The 22972-nt window shown below is 40.4% G+C and overlaps 2 protein-coding genes across 4 annotated transcripts; both read left to right on the forward strand.

The window, feature by feature from the left end:
• The first annotated feature begins 2012 nt into the window (after nt 1-2012).
• Nucleotides 2013-2995, forward strand: LOC116930810. 2 transcript variants are annotated; one of them, XM_032938207.2, is made up of 4 exons: nt 2013-2065; nt 2203-2224; nt 2293-2452; nt 2600-2995. In XM_032938207.2, the coding sequence occupies exons 1-4, from the start codon at nt 2015-2017 to the stop codon at nt 2709-2711; spliced, it is 345 nt and encodes a 114-aa protein (XP_032794098.1). In that variant the 5' UTR covers nt 2013-2014; the 3' UTR covers nt 2712-2995. The 2 variants fall into 2 exon arrangements, with proteins under 2 accessions (XP_032794098.1, XP_032794097.1); XM_032938206.2 differs by having other exon boundaries at nt 2293-2995.
• Nucleotides 2996-6412: 3417 nt separating this feature from the next.
• Nucleotides 6413-9164, forward strand: LOC116930809. Of its 2 annotated transcripts, none has more exons than XM_045178805.1 (3): nt 6413-6840; nt 6913-7222; nt 7282-9164. In XM_045178805.1, exon 3 carries the CDS (start codon nt 7851-7853, stop codon nt 8955-8957), a length of 1107 nt encoding a protein of 368 aa, XP_045034740.1. In that variant the 5' UTR covers nt 6413-6840; nt 6913-7222; nt 7282-7850; the 3' UTR covers nt 8958-9164. Both variants share the same exon structure in this region, with proteins under 2 accessions (XP_045034740.1, XP_032794096.2).
• Nucleotides 9165-22972: the final 13808 nt, after the last annotated feature.

Raw genomic sequence — 22972 nt, forward strand, 5'->3', positions numbered from 1 at the left:
CTATTGGTAGCCTTTCTGAATATGAATACATACCAACTCATAAATTTTGTAATATTTTGTAATACTAATTACACAATTTTGTATTAATAATGATGTTATATCATTTCACTTGAGTTTGAGAAGAATACTAATAATGCTATGTAGACTTAAAGACCTTGTAGGTTGTAAACTTGTAATAATGTTGCATATTGTAAAGTTATCTCATAATATTTTTCATTGAATTTTTTCTAAAAACTAAATGTTTTTTCATGATGCTGTAGCATTTCTCTGTAGTTTAGTTAAATGCAATAACGTCCCAATTTTTTTGCGAGTGCTTCCATTGATTTCCGCATGATATTGTATTTGATACTGTTGGGATTTAAAAATTGTAACGTTCTAAAATCTTTTTTTGGTCCGATTTGCACCTCGGTACTTTGGAATGGTAACTTGGGCTGCAGACCATTAGACCACCCTCTGGCCGAGGTGCCAAGGGAAATCCGATCGGAAAACATGGCCTTAGATATGATGTGGGCATGTGGGTCAAGTATACCCATCACTGCCCCTCTCCCATGGGTACGCGCAATCCCCCCCACTCGACCCCCCTTCTGGCCGGCTTAGGCAGCGCGTCAGCCCCGTAAAACTCGAAACTTTGAACGCGTTTTACGGGCACTCCCGCTCATTTGCACACCATAAACCCTATATTAAAAATGATCAGCGTGAAAAGATCTCCAACCTTGTATTAATCGTTTTTCGATAGCAGAAAACTTTAATTGCTAGGGAAGAGCCGCTTTTCCGAGAACTTGGTTCGGATAACCTTTTTGAATAACCTTGTTTGTAACCCGTTGTAACCTACGACCAGGAACATGACTCACTTTTAACCGACTTTTAGATTTTTGCATTTGAAGTCCCAACTTTATTCCGAGTCCGTTTTTTTTCAATCACGCAAAAGCTTATGAAGTTAAGAGATGTTTCAAATACAAAATCTAAAAGTCGGTTAAAAGTGAGTCCCGTTGCTGGTCGCAGTCTACAATGGGGTACAATCAACGTTATTCAAAAAGGTTAACTGAACCAAATTCTCGGAAAAGCCATATGTCTAACCTAATACAACCGGCACCCCTCTCACTTGGACACTTTTGATTTTAAATATCATTTCAGTATTTCACTTCGTTACAAATTGCGTGAAAAGAGATATTCAAAGATGGGCATTCATCGGATTTGAACATTGGATGTTCCGGCTCGATGAAAAGAATTCTATGAAGGTCACCTCGGAATCGAGTTTCGAAATTTGATAAGATCTCGACCGTTCGCGAACCTATATTCCCTTTGGGACTGCTTGTAGATAACAATTTGCGGGTGTCGCAAAAGATGACTGGGATGTTATCTACCGCCAATTCAGAATATCTGCAAGGGACTAAATTCAAAAATTGAGTGGAACTATTAATCAGTCATGAGTGAATCAATTAAGAAAAACTTACTGAAACATCAATAGGCTACCAATGAGTGAAAGTGACATTCTAGCATGCCCATTGCTATGTATCACTTTGACAAAAGTGTCATAATGAGATCATCTACCAGAGACAAAATTCAAACACTGAGTTTAACAATCCATCAAACATATTAAACCAATTAGAAAGAAATACTTACTGAAATATCAATAGCAATTAGTTAAATATAACATGCCAATTGCTTCATCACTTATTAGAGTTTTGGATAAGTGTCACGATCAAGTAAAAATGTATGTACGTAATGTAAAATGCAATAGCCGTCGCTAGATGGGGTTTTTAGCACTGACAGGGCAATAGCTCTCTATGGCTATTGCCCTTTCGAACCGGCATGGCAATAGATTTCACGCATTTCGCACAATACAAAAATACAGTCATAGCAGATGAAATCTACCAACGACTGCTGCGTTGCCGCGATGGCAACAAATGTAAAAAAAGATGTCGAACAGCCCTAATATGTTGAAAAAGGAGGCAAGCAGAGGCTTCTTTATTATGATGCCCGTATTCCTTTTTGTCGTCTGAATACTCATGTCATGTTCATGTCAAATGTGTTCTCTCTCTGTCTCATCTCAGTTGCAATAAAGGTAATCACGCTGCACAAAATTGTCCTGTCATATATTTTATTGGGCAATTTCAACATAATATAGAGTGATGTTAAAATTTTTGAATATAAATAACATTTGTGGAAAAGCAGTGTAATTTTTTTTAATTTTTATTCCAGCATCTAATGTCTACATCTCTTGGTAAGTATTTGTTAAAATTTGTGTTAATGGACCTATATGGTTTTATTTAAAAAAAATATTTTGTTCAGGGCTGCCATGGGTGACAACTGACAACGTATTTGAAACCGAAATTCTCGAGTCAGATTCCTTACTCGAAGAAGAATCTGTGTTAAATACCGATGGTCAAATAATCAACTTATTTGACTTGTCAATTTATGCATCCACATTGCAGCATGAAGATAGGTGTAGGTATGCAGCCAAACTATTATTAGTAGGTTGTGATTGCCCGTACACAGTTCATGAAGAATATTGGTGTAACGGACTTACAATCAGTGAAAAAATGCCTCAGGTTATTAATTTGAATTTGGTGAATTACCTCATCTCTCAATTATATAGCGATGAATTAGCAGCAAAATCCAAACTGTTCATAGGTGTAGTCTTGCCTGAATTGACAAGTAAGTACTTCACAAAAACTCGATACAACGTAACTACCGACGAAAATAATTAAATGCCCTGTTTTTGTCAAAAAACCGTGATAAATCAAGAAATGATAAAATGTGCCAATCAGTCTTGTTTTGCTCGCATGTATCACAAAAACTGTATTATGTCCATTGGTATGAAGGTTTTCAGACAGTCATGGGTCTGTCATATCTGCAAAAAAAATCCACTTTGCCTACGAAGAAACAATGAATTGTGATGTAAGCATAAAGCAGCAAAGGAAACATGATACCAAATTAATTGTGTTCCAAAATCAAGATGTTTTAAGAGAAATAATAGATAGTCAGAAAATCAGTCAATGTTACTGTTTATTGTTACATTTGTGTTCAAATTAAACTCAAAATGAATCTCAAAAACGTTTCCTAAACAAAACATTTTTTAAAAATTAAACAATAAAGGTCCATTAACACAAAATTTTTACAGATACTTACCAAAACATGTAGCAATGAGATGAAGGAATAAAAAAAAATTGAGCCGTCTTTTCACAAATTAAATTTTTACTGATAAATTTCAACCTCAGCCTATAAACACAATGAGAAAAACAACACAAACAACCAGCAAACATGGCAGACGCAGAAACAATTGACACGCGAAACCACGAAGTGAATTGCCTCTATAGGGACACTCACTATTTAACAATTTTAACTTATCCAAGTAACAAGTTTTCGCATCATTTACGATTCCATTTGCATAGTAAGAACACGACATAGTTTTGCTAACCCAAAAAACAAAACGATGAATAACGTGAAACGAAACACTAACTTTTTCAGCGAAACTTTTAAATTTATTCAGATTTCACACAATAACAAAATACAGTCATAGCAGACAGAATCGGCAGTCGAATGCTACGTTGTGCGATAAAATCAAATGCGAAAAAATATGTGTAGGCAACAATATACTTTAAAAGGGAAATTTTTTTGTGTTTCATTTCTAACGGAGAAAGAAATCTATCACCTATCTGGTAGTATTACAATTTTCTTCATAAATAATCAATTGAAATTATTCTTTAACAGGTATTGATTTTTATTTAGTTAAAATGAAAGGTTAGAATGCCTTATAGTGTTATTTAAGGCTAAGCTATAAACATATGTAAAGTATGTTGGTTACGTTTAGAAACAACAAAGAAAATTACACACTAAAATGAAAAATATAAACTATTATAACATTACAAAACAAACCAGAACATAATGAATCAGGTAACTGGTTTTCTATACATTTTTAATGGTTAAGTCTTTATATTATTCTTTTATTTTTGTTTTACAGGTTTCGGACTCAAAATAACATTTAGTTCGAAGACAGCACTATCTGTCTGAAAGAAAGATTACCAACTTTAAATTCTAGGACTAATAATATTTCTTTTTAATCTAGTTAGGCTAATGTTTAATGTCTATGTATTCTTTTTATGAAATAATCCTAAATGTGTGTTTGTGAATCTTATTGTTTTTTATGTTTTTAAATAAATATACTTGTACTTTATCCTTGAAAACATACTAAGCTTATCTTAATAATTCCTTTCCCAGATACAATAGTCTTCTTTTTTTTTTAATCGTTTGTTTTACTGATAAGCAAATTATTGCATATAAATTTGAATAAGGTGCGCAATGATAATGGCCGTCGTAATGGGTGTCGTGAGGGGGTAAGATTATTGTAATTTGTAGCACCAAAACTATAAATAAAATATCAAAGTATATTCTTGCATCAAAACATGCTAAAGGTTTTAAGGTATCTAAAAAATGTATTATTTTATTGATTTGTCGTATATTAAGCCCAAACGATGTACCCAAAGTTTCATCCCTACTAGCACGCCGCATCCATATAATGTCCATGGAACGTCCGGCCGTCCAAACTTGGTCCGTCCGGTTTCAGTCAGCAGTGGACATTCAATGGACCGTCTGCTTAGATCCGGTCAAAAAGCATATATCCATCGGTTGTCCAACTTCTGATCCCAGAAAAAAAGAATCGAACAGACGGTCCATTGGATGTCCGTTTACTGTCGGTCAAAGTGACCATATCAATTTGATATACTCACTTTGACCGACAATAAACGGACATCCTATGGACCGTCTGTTTTATACGTTTTTCTGGGATCCGAAGCTGGACAACCGATGGATATACTCACTTTGACTGACAGAAAACGGACATCCTATGAACTGTCTTTTTTCCAACGTTTTGCTTGGATCCAAAGCTGGACAACCGTGGGTTGCCCAGCTTTATTGTCCAGCACCAACGTAGGAAATAGACAGATCATAGGATGTCCGTAGATAACTGAATATGAACGGACCTAGTTTTAATGCCCGAATATTCCATGGATGTCTTATGGATAGCCTTATTTGTTATATACATTTACGAGAACGCTATAAAGCATTCTCTACTATCTAGTACAAGCGCGTTTTAGTCCCTTCAATTTTGATTGTACCCGATAATGAAAAACAGAAATTTTCAAGTTGTCAGATCAATATCAGAGTTTATTTAAAAAGACAATGATTTAGTGGGAATGTAAAGAAGAATCCGTTAGGAGGTATCGTAATTGGAATGCAAAATGCTGTACACATTACAGAAGCTAGGGGAAAAGATTCTAGGTTAGGACTTAATTTGGATACCAATCCCATATAGCGCATTTCTGCCGTCGGATGTCCGAATCATGGCCGAACATCCGTTAGATATCTATGTACTCAATGGGTAATTCCAGGGATGTCCGTCGGCTAGTCACCTTGGAAGTGCAATGGATGTGCGAAAATTATATTCTACGGACCTCCTTCCAACAGCCAAGAAGATTTTCAATTGTTTCATTTAAGGATCGGCCTCGAGCCCATCGGGGCGCTTTTTTGCAAATCGGGTTTCTCATTTCGGGCCATCAAGGCGTGGTTCAGGGTGGAAAATTCTTCTCCTCGAATTCAATTGGGGTTTGCAATCAATTGGATTGCAATCAATCGATTCATCAATGCAAAAAACATTATCGATTGACTGTTTCACCCGATCTATCCGATAACAACCCCGATAATAGCTCGTTCTACCCGTTTGCCCCGATTTTTACTCTGAAATTGAAAGAACGGCATTTTTTTTTATTGCTTCGGGGCAACGGGTTAACCTCAAATTTTCCCCCGCACCGCCCTGGTTGAAAAAAATGGCACCTCAATTCAACCCCGAATGCACTTTATCGTTGCGGGGCGGTTAACTCGATTAGAACTAATTCGGGCCGATCACTAAGTTTCATTATTAATTGTCAAAATTTCTTTGTTTCCAAAAGGGGAAAACTTAACCGTGTTCAAATATTTCCCTTGAACGTATTTTTATTTTAAGTCTAGCATTTAATACGAAATATTGAAAAAATAAAGGAGTAATTATCTATTTGCCGGATGGTTTATTTTTAAATTTATTACAAAAAATGAATAAAATATATGTAAGTCGTGAGTTTGTTTGCACAGGCTTTCCGTTTAGCTTACGGGAACCAACCCATATAGTAGTGTTGTTTCGTTAACTTTAACGGATGACGTAAAAAGTCCGTTAACGGACCTTTTTTGGTGTTCGTTAACTTAACGGATAACGCTAACGTTTTGCCTTTTTCAGCCGTTATTTTTTACGTTATTTTTTTTTAAGCAGCGCTGCCAAATATATGATTTTTGTATTATTTTTTGTATTTTTTGCGTGCTTCCAACATTTTATTGAAGTAGGTTGACTATGAAAACCAATAATATAACAGCTTAGCAGTAGTCCGCTATTTTCTCTTAAGTCCTTTACTTTTTTGCTTTTAAAATGTGGCAGAGAATTAGAGTGCATAAGCCATAATGTTAGATTCAGACTCTGATTCTCCTGTTCCCAACGATAAAGAAGATGAGGAATTAGAAGGTGAGCCTTTCCTTACCGCGGGTGTAAGAAAAGGAAAACGTAACCCGATTCACCACTATTTTACATACAACAAGCAATCCAACAAAAGCAAATGTGACACTGTGTTGTGTGGAGTCGAATTATCTGGTAAAAACACGACAAACTTGATAAATCACCTCAAGAAATCTACCCACAAAAAGGATTATTTGAAGTATTTGAAAGATGTATCAGACAAGAAGGAAACACCAAGTGAGAAAGCGAAGAAACAAAATTTGTCGAAGAATGAGAAACATAAACAAGTAACACTTGATCAGGTAATAATGTTATACTTCAGTAAATATAGATGGAATGCTTCTAATTCATGTAATTGTATATGTGGTATTCAGATCGCTTTAAAAAGGAAATACTATTCCAACAAATGTAAACAACAAATCATCCTTCGGAAGAAACTTGCATTCTATGCTGCTACTTCTTCTTTCCCCACATCCCAATGTGAAAACCAAGATTTCAATAACTACATTCATAATTTGGATCCACGACATCGATTACCATGCCGACAACGACTTACAAAAGACATTGTCGAACTAGCCAAGAAAGGTAGACTTCTCATCAAAAAAAGAATTCATGCTGCCCTCACCAAACAAATGGCCACCGCCGACATTTGGTCCAAAAAAGGCCTATCATCATCCTACTTAGGTATAATCTGAATTTCGATGATTGTTAGCTTATTTATTAATTCAAAAATTTTTCTTTAGGCGTTACTCTACAGTATATCAACACGGATTACGCCATTGAGAAAGTTGTTCTCGAATTGGCTTCCTTTCCTCCACCCCATGCTGGGAATGCAGTGGCTGAACTTGTCCAAAAAGTCTTTCTCAATTGGGACTTAAAAGTTCCCATCATAGTAACAGACAACGGAAGTAATATGATTAAGGCGTTTAAACATGTTAAAGCTAATCATGTCAAGGAAGTCATTGATAGTGTCGCTATGAACTCAATTGATCAAGAGGAAGAATCCGAGCCGAATTTGTATTCTGACATGTCAGATGTGGAACTTGATTTTGCTGAAGTTGAAGAAGAAGACTTCTCTGATGCTCTCGCGCAAGATATTATTTCTTCGTCCTAGACAAGAGATGATATTGATTTACTCGACGAAAACGACGACAACACAACCATTGAAATCGAGAACGATCAGGTAGAATTCTTGCAATTTGAGGTGCAAGTAACCCAGCAATTGCAGGCCATTTTTCCTCAACTACATGGAGAAACTGACGAAGAGTACTTGAAAAGACTATCTTGTATCTCACATAAACTTCAATTAGTGATGTCCACTTTTGACAAGTACAAAACCCAAAAATCTTTCAGACCATCAAACGATGGATCGCACAGAGCGCCAAACATTCAAACCGTTCCTGCTTTCACCAACGTTATCAAGCAAGCTAGAAAATTGGTCAGCAAGACCAACACGTCTTCGGTGGCAACACCTGGTCTCATAGCTCTTTCTGGTAAAGAATTATTGAGCGATGTCTCAACCAGATGGTCTTCAAACTATTTAGTGTTTTCTCGCTTGTACGAGTTGCGCCATTTTGTAAATACCATTTGTGAAGAAATGGGCTGGGACAGTTTGTCGGTTACTTCTTGGAGAATGTTGAAGAACATCATTGATTTATTGGAACCTTTTGCTGCCTTCACACAACTAGTAAGTGCGGATAAGAACGCAACTTTTTCATCAGCCTTTCTTTGTATTGAGGAGTTGAAGCTCCACCTAGAAAAGTGTTCTGGCATCACGGGTTTAAATGGCGTGGCAACTGCTATGCTGGAAGATCTCAAAAGAAGATTTAATTTCATGTCTGATGAAAGAGATCCTGATTTTGACGGCTCCTACCTTCTAGCGACTTACCTCGACTGTAATCACAGAATTCACGTCATTGAAGATCTCAATATTCAGTCTCTCGTTGTTAAGCATGTAGTAAACATTGCCAAGCAAATGGGGTTGCCGTACTCCGCTACTCCAACTCCAGGAACAGAGCCTCCTATTATTCCAACTTCTAGCGATTCTACTCAAGCATTAGAACAAGAAAAAGAAGATACTGGCTACAACAACTTGAATACGTCTTCTTTTCGTTTGTTAATGAAAAAAAGAGCCACCAGATTCTCAAATGAATTCTCATCTCGCTCATCATCAGCCATGTCTGGCAGTTCGACTTCTACTCAACTTGATCCTGATATTCAACGTCCAAATATTGAAAAGGAACTTTTAGACTACTTGCTTTTTGCAAATCACGAATTTGATCTTTCTAAGGATCCACCAGTTCAAGATGTGATCTCTTACTGGAAGGATTTGTCTGGTCGTTTTCCCTATTTATCCAAACTGGCCTTTAATTTACTGGTTATACCAGTGTCTTCTGCTTCATCTGAACGTGAATTTTAAATTGCCGGATGGCACTGCCTTGGACGCAAAAATAGGACGGAGGAAGAAGTTCTAGCTGCAAAAGTCTTCCTCACATGCAATAGGGATTTATTGAGGCCTTTGCTTTTTTAATTGGGAATTTTTTCTTTGGTCTGTTTGTGTTTATTTATAATCAGCAGTTTCTGTTTTTCTCCGTTTTCTTTCATTGTTCAACACAGCAATTTTCAATATAAGTACTCAAGACCGTGATTTGATAGTGTCAAAATTTTTTTATTAAATAACGGTAAAAATAACGTGAAATTTGCGTTAACGGAGACATTTTAATAACGCGTTAATTAACGAGTTAACGTAACGAGAAAAAATCATACGTCGTTAACTTAACGGATAACGCTAACATTCTGAAAAAACAATAACGAAACATCACTACGGATTTGTTTCTGCACGATCGTTGCCTCGACAAAAATAAAAAGGTAAAAGTATAACTTGTGTAAATTAAACAATAGTAGGCATACTATAAAATTTTATTCAAATATTTATTTATTCAGAATATCGTAATGAATAAATCACCTATTTATTGCTCTCAGATAATGATTCATGAATATCGAAAAATAAAAATTGTGTTAACATGGAAACCCTGTAGATACTTCCGTTAAGCGTGTTAAATAGTTAGAAAAATTTAGACCTAGGGAAATTTGTCCATGAGGTTTGTGGCTGCTGAATATTTGGCTTGCTGATCTTATAATATTTTCACTGTTTTTTGGTGCCACTTCCGTTGCTTTCTTTTCCCTTAAGCTGAAGTCGTAAGTTACAATTTTTTGTTTTGTAAAGTAGAAATTTTATGATATTTGTATTGGTAATATGTCATATCCCTGTTTCATCTCGTTTTAATTTCGAATGTTGGCCACGATGATGGGAAATATTCATTTAGTTACCTTAAAACCATCTAATAGTATGCTCACTTTCCAGGCACAGTTTATGAATTTATCTAACACAATTGACAAGTTGTCTATTACATATCTGCATTTCCATGGCGTCAGTTGTAAATATTGTTTGAACATACGTGTAAATTGTCATTATCAATTACTATAATTTCAATTCCGTTTGCAGAATCCATCAGGCGAATACTTTATTGTTGATTTGCAAACTACAAAGGCCCTTCACGTTGCCACTGTACCTGATTTTGGGGTTATCGGTGGGAATAAGTGTTGGTATCCTAAGACTTTTGGGGATGTTGCTGCAGTGAAGCGTAAAACTCCCAAAGAAGATTGGCTTCTTTATCAGGGTTTGGTTAGGAAAACTTTTGGTATGTTTTGTTTTAAATTTTTATTAGGTTATTTCAATTCATTTTCGAAAAATTTTTATTTCGCAGATTCCTATGAGGCTTCTCGTGCAAAAGAGAATATAGCAACACTGCAATCTGATATCAATTCAACATCTGAAACCGAACAAAATATGAACAAGGACATAGAAATAAGAGGCCAACAAAACGATTCATGCAAGATACTTGTACATGATTCCAGCAGTGATGACAGTAGTGTCGGAATGTACGGGCGCACTCAACCAGAGCTTCCTTCTATTTCTGCGGGATTGGCTTAAAATGCTGTTGGACATAGCAGACAAGTTGTTAATGGCTCTACGCATTTAGTTCAACAAAGCGCAGATTTGAGTCAATCGTTATCTTTCGATTCTTCCTTAGCTGGGCCGTTAATGGCTCCCGCTGAACGATTTTCAATTGAGAGATTCACTCCTTGTGTTCTGCAAAGCCAGCAGTTAAGTGGATTGTTTGATGTTAACTCTCCGTTAGCAGGTCCATCGTCAACGTCTGCAGATGGAAGTGTTGCGATTATTATCGATCTGGCAACCCTTCTCTTTTCTTCACGTTGTCTGCACCGATATACTGTTTTATCACTGTTCTTACTTGAAAACTGTCTCGGGTCTTATGGATACTTTTGTTCTCCCTTGATATATTTGTCGAGTCTCATATCAAGCAACAATAAAGAAACAAGTTAATCAGTGAAACTAGTCTACGAGGTGTTTACTTTTAACGAGAAGAATAAATGTTAATGGTAATCAAGTTCATGTTGCTCAGCCAACTATGCAGTATTTTCCTGTGAACTCTGCATTGGCAAATCCAATGATGATTTCCAATAATTACGATTACAACGACCAACAAGCTAGAATCTCGCCTGGGTTAAATAATCGCAATTTTCCAGCACCGGCAATCAACACCGAAGGTACAATAGATATTTTAGATTTTTTTAAATATTGTTACACTTGGGGATAATGTGTAACACGAGTGTATTAGGACGTCCACAGTTTAGGACGTCAAGTAAGAACATTCCATTCAACAGACACTGCATCGCCTATTTATGGTAGGCGAACAGCAAGGTTGAATCATCGAGTGCTTTCGCCCTTGCTGTTTCTACGAACAATCGAGATAACCCGTATGACTTATTACTGAGCAAGGTCGGTTGTACGAGTACATCCGCCCTTGCTTGTTTCTACAAAAGAAGAAGATACCCTTAATTATTTACTACAAAGCAAGGCCGAACGTTTGAGTACATTCGCCCTTGCTTGTTTCCCCGAAGCGTTAGAGAAGGTGTAAGCGTCCTGTGTTGCTAACGCAACATTCAGACAAAGCAAGGTCGAATGTACTCGTACATTCGCCCTTGCTTGTTTCCAAGAAAGAGACGTGTGTGGGGTGTGTCTCACACGTATGTCACGTGATCTCCACGTGACAGATCCCCCCTCGTGAAGGCGGTCGCCCCCGACTGCTTGATAAAATTAAACCCCCAGAACGGTAACCCCAAAAAGTCTTAAAACCCTAAATCAGAAAACCCAACACACCAAAATAAAGAACAAACAAAAAATCCAGAAAACAAAAAATTCCAAACGAACACCCCAAAAGAAACATTCAAAAAGGAAATGTCGTGTCAAACCTCCGCCACCTGTTCGAGGTGCGGTAGGAAGTGATCGTCTTGAACATCTAATTGTTCGTTGGCCCTCATACGGCCTCTCAGCCAAACAGTTTGGTAACTGAGATAAGTTGTTGCCACCACTAGTAATAGTAACTTGATCAGAAGTTCAAACGGATATCTTGGCTCCGACAGCTGAAATTCTTCGGTCGTCTTCTTCATTAACTCTTGAATCTGGAATCCTGTCATTTCAGACGACGCACGAGCGCCGTCGTTTCGGCGCAGTAGATCGCTGATGAAGTTAATTGTTGTGGCATTCGCCTTCGGGAGCTCAATGATGGCGACCGATTTGAATGTTGTTACATTAAATCCCACTGCGGCCAGAGTGGGTTCCACCAGAGGATCTAACGAGGCTTCCAATAGTCCGTCCAAACTGGCGGGGAAGACCCAGTCTTCCTTTCGAGCCGTACATCCAGGAGGTACCTCAAAAATCCCAAACGGAGGCAGCAACAGTGATTGTGGGGGCCCTTGGCTGCTACCGATCGGGCATGAGAACACCACCTCATGAGCTGTAACGGCTGAGAACACTCAGCGATTCTCTCCAAGATAAGCTACTTCAGATCCTTTCCATTATTTAAATTGTTGTCTGCATTGCGTTAGCTTACGGTTGGCGTCATTGGTGAATAACGAAATCGCACAGGATTTCCGTGCTCCCCGTTTTCCTAAACCTGTATGAAAATTACAAATTAATCGTTCCAATTGTTTGCAACCCCGAACGTCGGCAGTCGAAAGTTCAATAAAAGTCTCCAAATCTGTGGAAACGGTCAGAAAATTGGGTAGGTCCCCAATCGCCACTCCATGGGTGCCATTGTCTGTTGCTCGTGGTAAACTGAAAATTTCAAACAGGGTATACTGCTGTGTGTGATCGTAGATCGGAATTTTGATAAAGAGACGAAAACGTCCCTCCACCGCCGCCACCGTCACCATAGCTTCACGATAGGTCACCCATAATTCTTCACTCGATACTGCCCAACCCAAGGGTAGTTGTCGATTAACTGCTTTCAACACCGAAGCCATTTGAGCAGGTGGAAATATCTGAGGTGCTAATCGGCCGTTTGCCAAGAGGGCCAACCCTTCGTCAAGAGCGTCTGCCAAGTCTCGAAGCCACTGCAGGCTCGCTTCCATCGACTCGAATGCTGTGTCTAGATTGATGAAAAAATTGAAATACTCGATCATGTAAGCTTGACGCTCTGCCATTCGTCCAAGCAAAATTTTGTTATTCTTTGTTAGTTCCGCCGTTTGTCCTGGTCCAACTCCTGGATCAACTTGGTATTTGTCCGGATCTCCCAAAGTGATTCGTTCACCACGGTTGCCTGCTGGTCCATCAAATGGACTATTTCATTTTCCCGGTGTGTAAGGCCGGTGATCTTCTTATTCAATCCAGCGAGATCAGCCTGGGTGGCTACTCCGAACAACCACTTTAACGCTAATCCGCCGCCATCGATCACTGCTCGACGTTGTTTGGAAGGAGAACCAATGGCGTCCCGAAAAGTTGCTAGTCGATGTTCGGATTGATTTAATTCACGTTCAAACCAATGACACTTGACATCAAGTTTTTTGGCCGCCGATGCACCTTGTTGATTTCCTGTTTCACGGCATTTAACGGCCATGTCCGCGTACTCCTTCAGCCTCACTTTTAATGTCTGAACCACTGCCTCTGCCGGTCGTATATCGAGGTCTGTTATGACTGTCCAGAACGATTCTCCGAACGGGACACCCGGCTTTTCATTGAAAATCACGGTGTCTCGGACAAGCAACGCATCTACCTTGACTGACCCGAGAAAGGCCAATACACAAATTGTGTAAGGCAGCAACAAAGCGAGGTAACGATTCGGTCGACCAGCTCGTCGAGCCAGCTGTATCCTTGTGGGGAGGCGGGCCGGCCTGCTTGCTGTCTCTGGCTGACGAACTCCCCCCGGGGACGGTACTGGACGGACGCTGTTGTCGGGTAAAACTGCAGCCCTCTCACCGTGGTTTCCATTATCCGTACCCGTCTCCCGATGAATCCTCACAGGTGGTTGAGGGGCGTTGGGTAGAGGTGTCTCACGTGTCGCCTCTGTGGATTCCGTGTTCAAATTTGGACCTCGTTCGATCAAGTCACGAAAAAGTTTCATCTTTATGACCTGCACAATCTCCGATTTTCTTGATCCGGAACTTAACTTCACTTCGTAGTTCACGGGAGTTATCTGTAGGATCACTTTGAACGGTCCTTGCCAGCAATGAAGCAATTTTTCTGCTCGTTTTACTTTTCGAAAGGGTTTGTACACCAGGACTTGGTCTCCTACTTGAAATTGAAGCTCTCTGTGGCGACTGTCATACTCTCGTCACTGGTTGTCCTGGGCGACTCCCAATCGCGTGTGCACCAATGCTCGAGCCTTCGCCAATTCGGTCACAACCTGGGTTGCATAATCCGGAGCCGTTCCCGACGTAACCAGCCGAGGGTTGGCATCCGCACCTAATTCCAAATCAATAGGTAACATTGGTTCACGCCCGTAAAGCAAAAAAAAATGGTGAATATCCCGTAGATTCCTGCCGCGCCGTGTTGTAAGCAAAACACACGTAAGGTAATGCCTCTTCCCAGTCTCTATGGTCCGCGCTGACATACATTGAGAGCATAGCCGCCAAGGTGTGATTCATCCGCTCAACCAATCCGTTTGCCTGTGGATGGTAACTTGACGTTGTCTTGTGGTTGGTTCCAAGATTCTTCATGACTTCTTGGGTAAGCGCAGCTATAAAACATTTCCCTTGATCCGAAATGATGGATTCCGGTGCTCCATGACGCAGCACAATTTGTTCAACGAAAAATGTTGCCACCATATCCGCCTTTCCGTTGGGCATTGCCCGTAGTTCCACCCACTTCGTTAGGTAGTCAACAGCAACGATGATCATCTTATTTCCGGTGTTGGACATAGAAAACGGACCTAAGAGGTCGATTCCCACCTTTTGAAATGGACGTGCCACCTGAATACACTGCAGGAAACCAGCTGGCCGTTTGTTCACTCCTTTTCGACCCTGGCAATTAGGACATGATTGCACATAATTCGTAACATCAATCGCCAAACGCTCCCAAAAGAATCGATTAGAAATTTTCATTAGGGTGCGTCGAACTCCCATATGCCCTGATATCAAGTCGTCATCGTATGCCTTTACGACGCGTTCCCGAAAGGAACGTGGGACGCACAGGCGACGATACTGTTTACCGTTTTTAATGGCCTGTAAGCATAGTCGCCCATTGAATAGACAAAAATTTTTTAACGTTGCACGACCTGCTTCCAACTGGTCCATCAGACGACGCCACCGCGGGACCCGACGCTGCTCCGCAACGAATTCTTCCTCCGGTCCAAAATCCACCGATCTGCCACTCCCCACAAGTCCAATGGCCACACAGCGATCTTCTTCTTGGTCTTCGGTCACGGGTAAAGGGCATCGCGAGAGGCAATCTGCGTTGTCATGGAGTTTTCCGCTTCTATACCGGATTTCAATGTCATACTCCTGTATCGACAAGCTCCAACGGGCTAGTCGTCCAGCAAGATCTCGTTTGGTTAACAACCAACACAGCGCCTGGTGGTCTGTAACTACCACGATCTTGCATCCCCATACATAAACTTAAAATTTTTTAAAGGCCCAAACCAAGGCCAGGCATTCTTTCTCGGTGATGCTGTAATTTATTTCGGAGCTGCTTAACAGGCGGCTGGCATAGGCCAACGGATGTTCTTGCCCTTCCACTCGTTGTGCCAATACCGCACCAATGCCGTAGCCACAGGCATCGGGAATGATTTCCATTGGTAGGTCATAATTCGGATGAGCCAGGACTGGTTTTGCAAGCAGCGCTTGCTTCAGTGTGTTGAAGCTGAACTCCTGGTCAGGACCCCAATCAAACACTGCATCCTTTTTGGTTAACAAAATTAACGGGCGTGCAATTATAGAAAAATCTTTGATGTGTGGACGATAATAAGAGCACAGGCCAAGATAGCTCTGTACTTTCTTCACTTTAAGAGCCACCGTCTTTCCTTCGTTGCACGGTTGGAACTCCTTTACCGCTGCTAATTTGTCCGGGTCTGGACGAATACCATCCGCATCCACTACATGACCTAATACTTTCAAACCGGTTTCGGCAAAATGACATTTTGACACCTTTAACTTAAGGCCCGCTTTCTTTAAACTCTCCAATACCAACCTTAGTCGTTCGACATGGAGGTCGATTGTTGACGAGTACACTATGACATCATCCAAGTAGACGAGGCACGCTGTCCATCGAAGTCCGGCCAGTATAATATCCATGGACCGCTGGAATGAACTGGGCCCGTTCGATAGGCCAAATGCACTGGTACAACCCATCAGCCGTAATGAAGGCAGTCTTGTGACGGTCCTCCTCTCTCACCGGAATCTGATGATATCCGGCTTGTAAGTAGAGGATGGAAAAAAATTCTGCTCCTTCCAATCGACTCAGCACATCCGCAATTCTTGGTAGAGGATAAACGTCCCGTACCGTGACTGAATTCAGCTTTCTGTAATCGACACAGAATCTCCATGTTCCATCCTTCTTTCTGATTAGCACCACCGGTGCGGACCACGAGCTGTCCGAAATTTCGATAATTCCCACCTCTTCCAAACTTTTTACTTGTTCGTTCACGATGGTTCTAGCCTTCCACGCACTGGCATACGGGGCCTGATGGATTGGCGGGGAATCTCCCGTTTCAATGTTGTGTTCGGATATATTGCAGCGGCCTACTTCCGAAGCGTTTGCCGCAAAACATTCCAAATTCTCTTCTAGCAATTGGAACATTTTTTCACGTTTGTCTTTCGGAATGCCATGATTGACTTGTTTTTTGAGGTCGTCTATGAGTGTCCTCCGCTGATTCACTTCTTCCTTTGTTGGTGGTCTGGTCATTAGGGGGTTCTCTTCTTTTGTCGTTAGGCCACAGCTCAGCACTTCTCCGTCGTAGCCACTGATGACTCCCAATGTCGTCCCCTTTGGAATCCACACGCTAGTCGACGTTAAATTGGCCAACGGGGTGAAATCCACTTTGGCTGCCAGTAACGCGTGTCCCACCGACACTCCCTTGGTTTGTAGAAGTTTTCCTGATGGTTCGAAACAAAAGTTCTCCGCCAGTAAAGCTGGTGCTACTGTCATCACATTGGCCACTGAGAAAGAAGGGATTATTACATCAGCGTTGGTAATCAATTTAACTGACTGTGTTTGTTGATCTGTCCGCTGCGATGTAATGGCTGCAAGAGGCTGATCTCAAAAGTAATTGAGGCCTTCGGCTCTCGATAATCGATTTGTACTTTGCCATACTGTTTCAGGAAATCATTGCCCAAAATCAAATCAATTCCGTCCATCCCAAATACCACCGCTTCGCCAGTTGCTGTTCCCATTTTGTGGTTGACCGAAATGGTGGCTGTTCCATCAACGTTGCTTGTTCTCCATTAGCCATCATTACCCGCGGTCCGTCCCATGGACGCATCACGAACTGGCATGCACGTAGCAGCTCCGGTGATATAACTGTCAGTCTTGCCCCTCTGTCGACGACTGCCATTACTTGCCGTGTTCCACAAGGGACTTCTTCTCTGATCAGCTTGCTGAAATGTAGTCTAAGGATAGGTTTCTCCTTTATCTCGTCCTGTGTTGATGAATCTGCAGTCGTCTCGGCTAGCTGGGACACGATGTTGATTGGCGTGGGAGGACCCAACGGCCCTCTCTGTGGGCCAGGAGGACCTGAGTAGGGTCGTTGTCGGAAACGAGCAGATTGCGGGTTTTCCCAACAATTCCGGGCCATGTGCCCCGTTCCGTTACAACAGTAACATTTGAGTACTCCGTTATTGTTTCTGTAGATTCTCTCCGACTCTCCCCACGTAACTGTCTTCGGTCTCTTCGGAGGTGGAGTTGCTTGAATCTTCAAACTTTCTACCACACCTTGCAGTTCTTTAATTACTTTCCATAATTCCGTATCAGCTACAGTTGGAGCTGGTTTTGGAAGGGTCCGAATGAAATCAATTGGAACATCCACGACTCTGGTCGCCGCCACCCCGAGCACCGCGTCCGGCCAGTTTCGTCTATTGGCCAAGAGCTTGGCATCAGTAAACCGTTTCACCGCCTCTAAAAATTCTTCGCCTGTTTTGGGTTGTAACGGGTACAATTTTTCGACCAACGAAGGCCGTAATCCCCCAAAAAGGTTAGCTCGACTTTGGTGGCTTCCGCCATTGTTGGATCCACCACCCTAAAAAGATCAATAACATCGTAATAGTAGTTAGTTGTCGCTTCTTCGATACCTTAAACCCGGTTTCGCAAGCGTGTTTCCTGGAACAGCTTGTAGTTTTGTTGCTGAAATTCTTTCAAAAACAGTGTTCTGACTCCGGTTACTGCCGGAAGATCAGCTGCGTTGAGGCCAACCCCCGGTCGTATGGGTAAATCACGCCACTCCGTCGGAAGTGTGGAGCACAGGTACCATTTTCTTGCCGCTCCACCCAGATACATGCTGAAATTCGCCCTTAGCTCCGTATCGCCCCATTGATTGTACGCTCCCGTTGACTCGTAACGCTCAAGCCAGTCGAAGGCGTCATCTTCCGGCGTTGCCTTAAAGACCTTGGGACTCAAACACTTTATCTGAGGAGGCATAATGCCAGTACCTCAATCACCATCGATATCTGCAAATAACTGCTCCTCGTCAGTGCTATCCCCGTTTTCATCTTCTTCGCTTTCTTCGCTACTTTCGTGTGCGTCGTCAATACTCTTGTCTACGTTAGATTCTTCAAGATCTTTAGCAGTACTCTCCAACTCGTCGTCTTCCCTTTTTTCGCTACCTTCTTTAACTGCCTCAATACTCTTGTCTACGTAAGATTCTTCAAGATCTTTCGCGGTACTCTCTAACCTTTTTTCAGCCTGGATTACCCGCTGCCCACTTCCCACTACGTCCTCTGTGCTGTCCAGCTCAACAGTTTTTTCTTCCAGCTGCTGTTCCGGTACCGGGCGCGTAGATGGAGGCAAAGGGTGTAAACGTCTGCTCGGATCCCATGGACAACTAGGCCAACGTCGATTTGATGACTTTCTCATTTACCTCCGGCCAAAAAAAATGATTAATGTCTTGCTGCATTACAATACCTCAAAATCTTGTCACAGTAATAAACGATTTCCTTGAGAGAAAGCTAATAGAAACCAAATCGTCTTACCCACTGTCAGCCGAAAACGTGGCTCCATATCCAACAATTTAAGATTTGGCACAACCCGTTGGTTAAACCGCTTGTGGAGCCCCTAAACGATTTTCGCCTCTGACAATGAATAATACTATAAGATAAACTTCCTTGCGTTGTCTCCTTAGTAATGCTGCATCTCCACCATTTGTTACACTTGGGGATGATGTGAAACACGAGTGTATTAGGACGTCCACAGTTTAGGACGTCAAGTAAGAATATTCCATTCAAGAGACACTACATCGACTATTTATGGTAGGCGAACAGCAAGGTTGAATCATCGAGTGCTTTCGCCCTTGCTGTTTCTACGAACAATCGAGATAACCCGTATGACTTATTACTGAGCAAGGTCGGTTGTACGAGTACATCCACCCTTGCTTGTTTCTACAAAAGAAGAAGATACCCTTAACCATTTACTACAAAGCAAGGCCGAACGTTTGAGTACAATTCGCCCTTGCTTGTTTCCCCGAAGCGTTAGAGAAGGTGCAAGCGTCCTGTGTTGCTAACGCAACATTCAGACAAAGCAAGGTCGAATGTACTCGTACATTCGCCCTTGCTGGTTTCCAAGAAGGATATGAGTGTGGGGTGTGTCTCACGCGTATGTCACGTGATCTCCACGTGACAATATCCAAACTCTTTCATTTACTCGGCTACATGCTATTTCATTTATGCCATTTTTATTTATTTCTTAAATGCCAGGTTTAGAAAACATGGTGAAAGGTTGGTGAGGGAAGTTTTAAAACAACAAGAAAACATATCAAATGTTATGGAGAAACTTATCGTAATCAAAGGCAAGATGGAAAACCTCTGCCCACCTGCTATTACACCACCAGATAATCCTACACTCTGACTTGAACCCTTGTAGGAGATAGAAGATGGAAGAAAATGGAAGAACAATAACTCAATCAAGATTATTATTTTCAATTAGTAATCAAAGTTAAAGTGAATATAACTAATAAATGTCATATCTCATCCAATTTTTTTTTAATGGTCAGGATGATTCGTAACCTTGGAGGGGCCTCTGTTCGGGACGCATTGAAGCGGGCCTGGTATTTCATTTTTTCGATCAAAGTTATGGCCAATGTCAACTGGGAAGGAAAACCCAAAAGGGAATCACAACAAAAACAGGGTTTTAAGGATTCTATCATTACTGCAGCCGTGTTCGGTATGTATTCAAAACAGTTTTAATTGTCAATTTTAATTGTAAACAACAACTTTTACTGTTCAAGCTGGAATTAAAACAGCTGCCCGTAAACCTGACAAGTTCGAAATGGAAAATGAAACAAGAAAGACAATGAGGAGTATGCCGGAAAAATACAGAAAAAATTGTGATGCAGAAAAAGAAGATGAAATGGATACAGGGAACGGACCGGTAAATGGTCCGCAACCGGGCGTTCCGTAGTATATTGCTGGTAAGTTTTTAATGTTTTTCATCTTCGTCAGAAATAGTGTCAGTTGAGTCACCTTTTCATCCCTACAGGATTTGGACGGAAATGAGAGAGAATCAGCTTTCATTTCCCAATTGAAAATTATCCACCAGGATGTATTCTTTAAAAAAGAATTGCACCTAGAGTTAATGGAAATAAAAATTCCCATAATCAAGACAAATTGGAGCCGAAAGGATCGTACCAGCACTTCCAATCCAGGGTCCGTCGGTTGGTGTTGTTGTAGGAGTCAAGCATTTGTTTGCTGTTGCTGCTGCCAGTGACGTCAGTTCAGGGCAGCCAACACCAGAAGAATCATCCCAGCAATGTCTTTGCTGATCACCTCCCAGGTAAAAAAGTACTAGATTGCACTACAATAAAATGATAATGTAGCCAAGTAAACTATCATTTTACTGTAGTGAACGCAGTAAAATAAAGGTAATACTAAGTGGTATTTTTTTCTTTGTTTCAATATCAGTATTAGTAACACACACTATTGTTTCACTAGTGACCACTACACAATTACTTGGACACACTTTGTTTTCAGTAGGGTTCCCACATAACACAATGCAGTCCGTCGGACGTCCGACAGATGTCGGGGTCGGATGTTGAGTACATGTTTTTGATATCCTCCGGACAGCCTGATATCCGATTTGGACATCCAATTGATGTAATTTTTTTGGTTTTGACCGCTCTCAACAGCGCCGTCGGACATTCTAAGGATATCCGAACGGGCTTTCATTTGACTATTGATATGACTTGTAATGGACCTCTAATCTCGAAAAATCATTAGGATATATTAGGATTCGAACTCGGGTCTCCAGCACCGCAGCCGAATATTATTCCACTGTTCCAACCTACAGATATAATAATTATTATTTTCGAAAAATCCAATCGAATTGTTGTAAAACACGCGAGTTTTTTTCGATAACAAATCACCAACAGGATTTTTAAGAAGTCAAGATGATGTCAAACTTAGGTTAAACCTGAAGTGTATAAATTGCAATTAAACAATTTATGCTAAATATTTTTTGAATTTTAAACTTCAGCATGATTTATTAAGTTTAAAGTAGTTTTTTATTATTTGAAATTAAAATCCTATCATAAGTATACTGGCTTTGAATATAATTAAATGCCAAATAAAATTTATTTTCTGTAAGTTAATTTCCAATGGCTTGGTTAAATGGTTTGGCTAAACGGAAAGCCTGTTCGAACAAAATCACGACTTATATATACGTATTTTATTCATTTTTTGTAATAAATTTTAAAATAAACCATTCGGCAAATAGATAATTACTCCTTAATTTTTTTAATTTTTCCTATTAAATGCTGGACTTAAAATAAAAATACGTGCAAGGGAAAAATTTGAACACGGTTAAGTTCTCCCCTTTTGGAAACAAAGAAATTTTGACAATTAATAATGAAACTTAGTGATCGGCCCCAATTAGTTCTAATCGAGTTAACCGCCCCGCACCAATAAAGTGCATTCAGGGTTCAATATAGGTGCCACTTTTTCAACCAGGGCGGTGCGGGGAAAAATTTGAGGTTAACCCGTTGCCCCGACGCAATTTTTTTTAAATGTCGTTCTTTCGGTTTCAGAGTGAAAATCGGGGCAAGCTATTATCGGGGTTGTTATCGGATCGATCGGGTGAAACAGTCAATCGATAATGTTTTTTGCATTGATGAATCGATTGATTGTAATCCAATTGATTGCAATTCCCAATTGAATTCGGGGAGAAGAATTTTCCACCCTGAGCCACGCCTCGATGGCCCAAAATGAGAAACCCGATTTGCAAAAAAGCGCCCCGATTGGCTCGAGGCCAATCCTTAAATGAAACAATTGAAAATCTTCTTGGCTGTTGGAAGGAGGTCCGTAGAATATAATTTCCGCACATCCATTGCACTTCCAAGATGACTAGCCGACGGACATTCCTGGAACTACCCATTGAGTACATGGATATCTAACGGATGTTCGGCCATGATTCGGACATCCGACGGCAGAAATGTGCTATATGGGTTCACTTTATATTTACTGACACAAACTGCTGTTTTACTATAGTAGGCACTAGTAATTGCTGTTTCACTACATTGGGCATTAATGCCACTATATTCTTACTGAGACTCACATCGTTTTTACTGATTGCCACTGTGCTTGTACTTTATATATTTTTATGCATGTATTTTTTGTGGATACGCTTCACTCTCAATTTTTGGTTTCTACCTTTTTCCTAACTTTCTTTTGAAGACTTACAGGTAAATTTTACTTCCCCCTTTAAATTTGTCATATTGTTTTTGCTTTTATACAACTATGTCCACTTTGGTTTTTAAAATTTGTTATTGACATTAACATTTTCTTTGTTATTTTGAAATATTTGGGTTAAATTAGCGATTAAAAATGAAAAAGATAGAAATTATAGTTTAAAATTAATATATAATTATTAAAAGT

Source organism: Daphnia magna, linkage group LG9 (genome assembly GCF_020631705.1).
Source record: "Daphnia magna isolate NIES linkage group LG9, ASM2063170v1.1, whole genome shotgun sequence".
In the NCBI taxonomy this organism is placed as follows: Eukaryota; Metazoa; Arthropoda; class Branchiopoda; order Diplostraca; family Daphniidae; genus Daphnia; species Daphnia magna.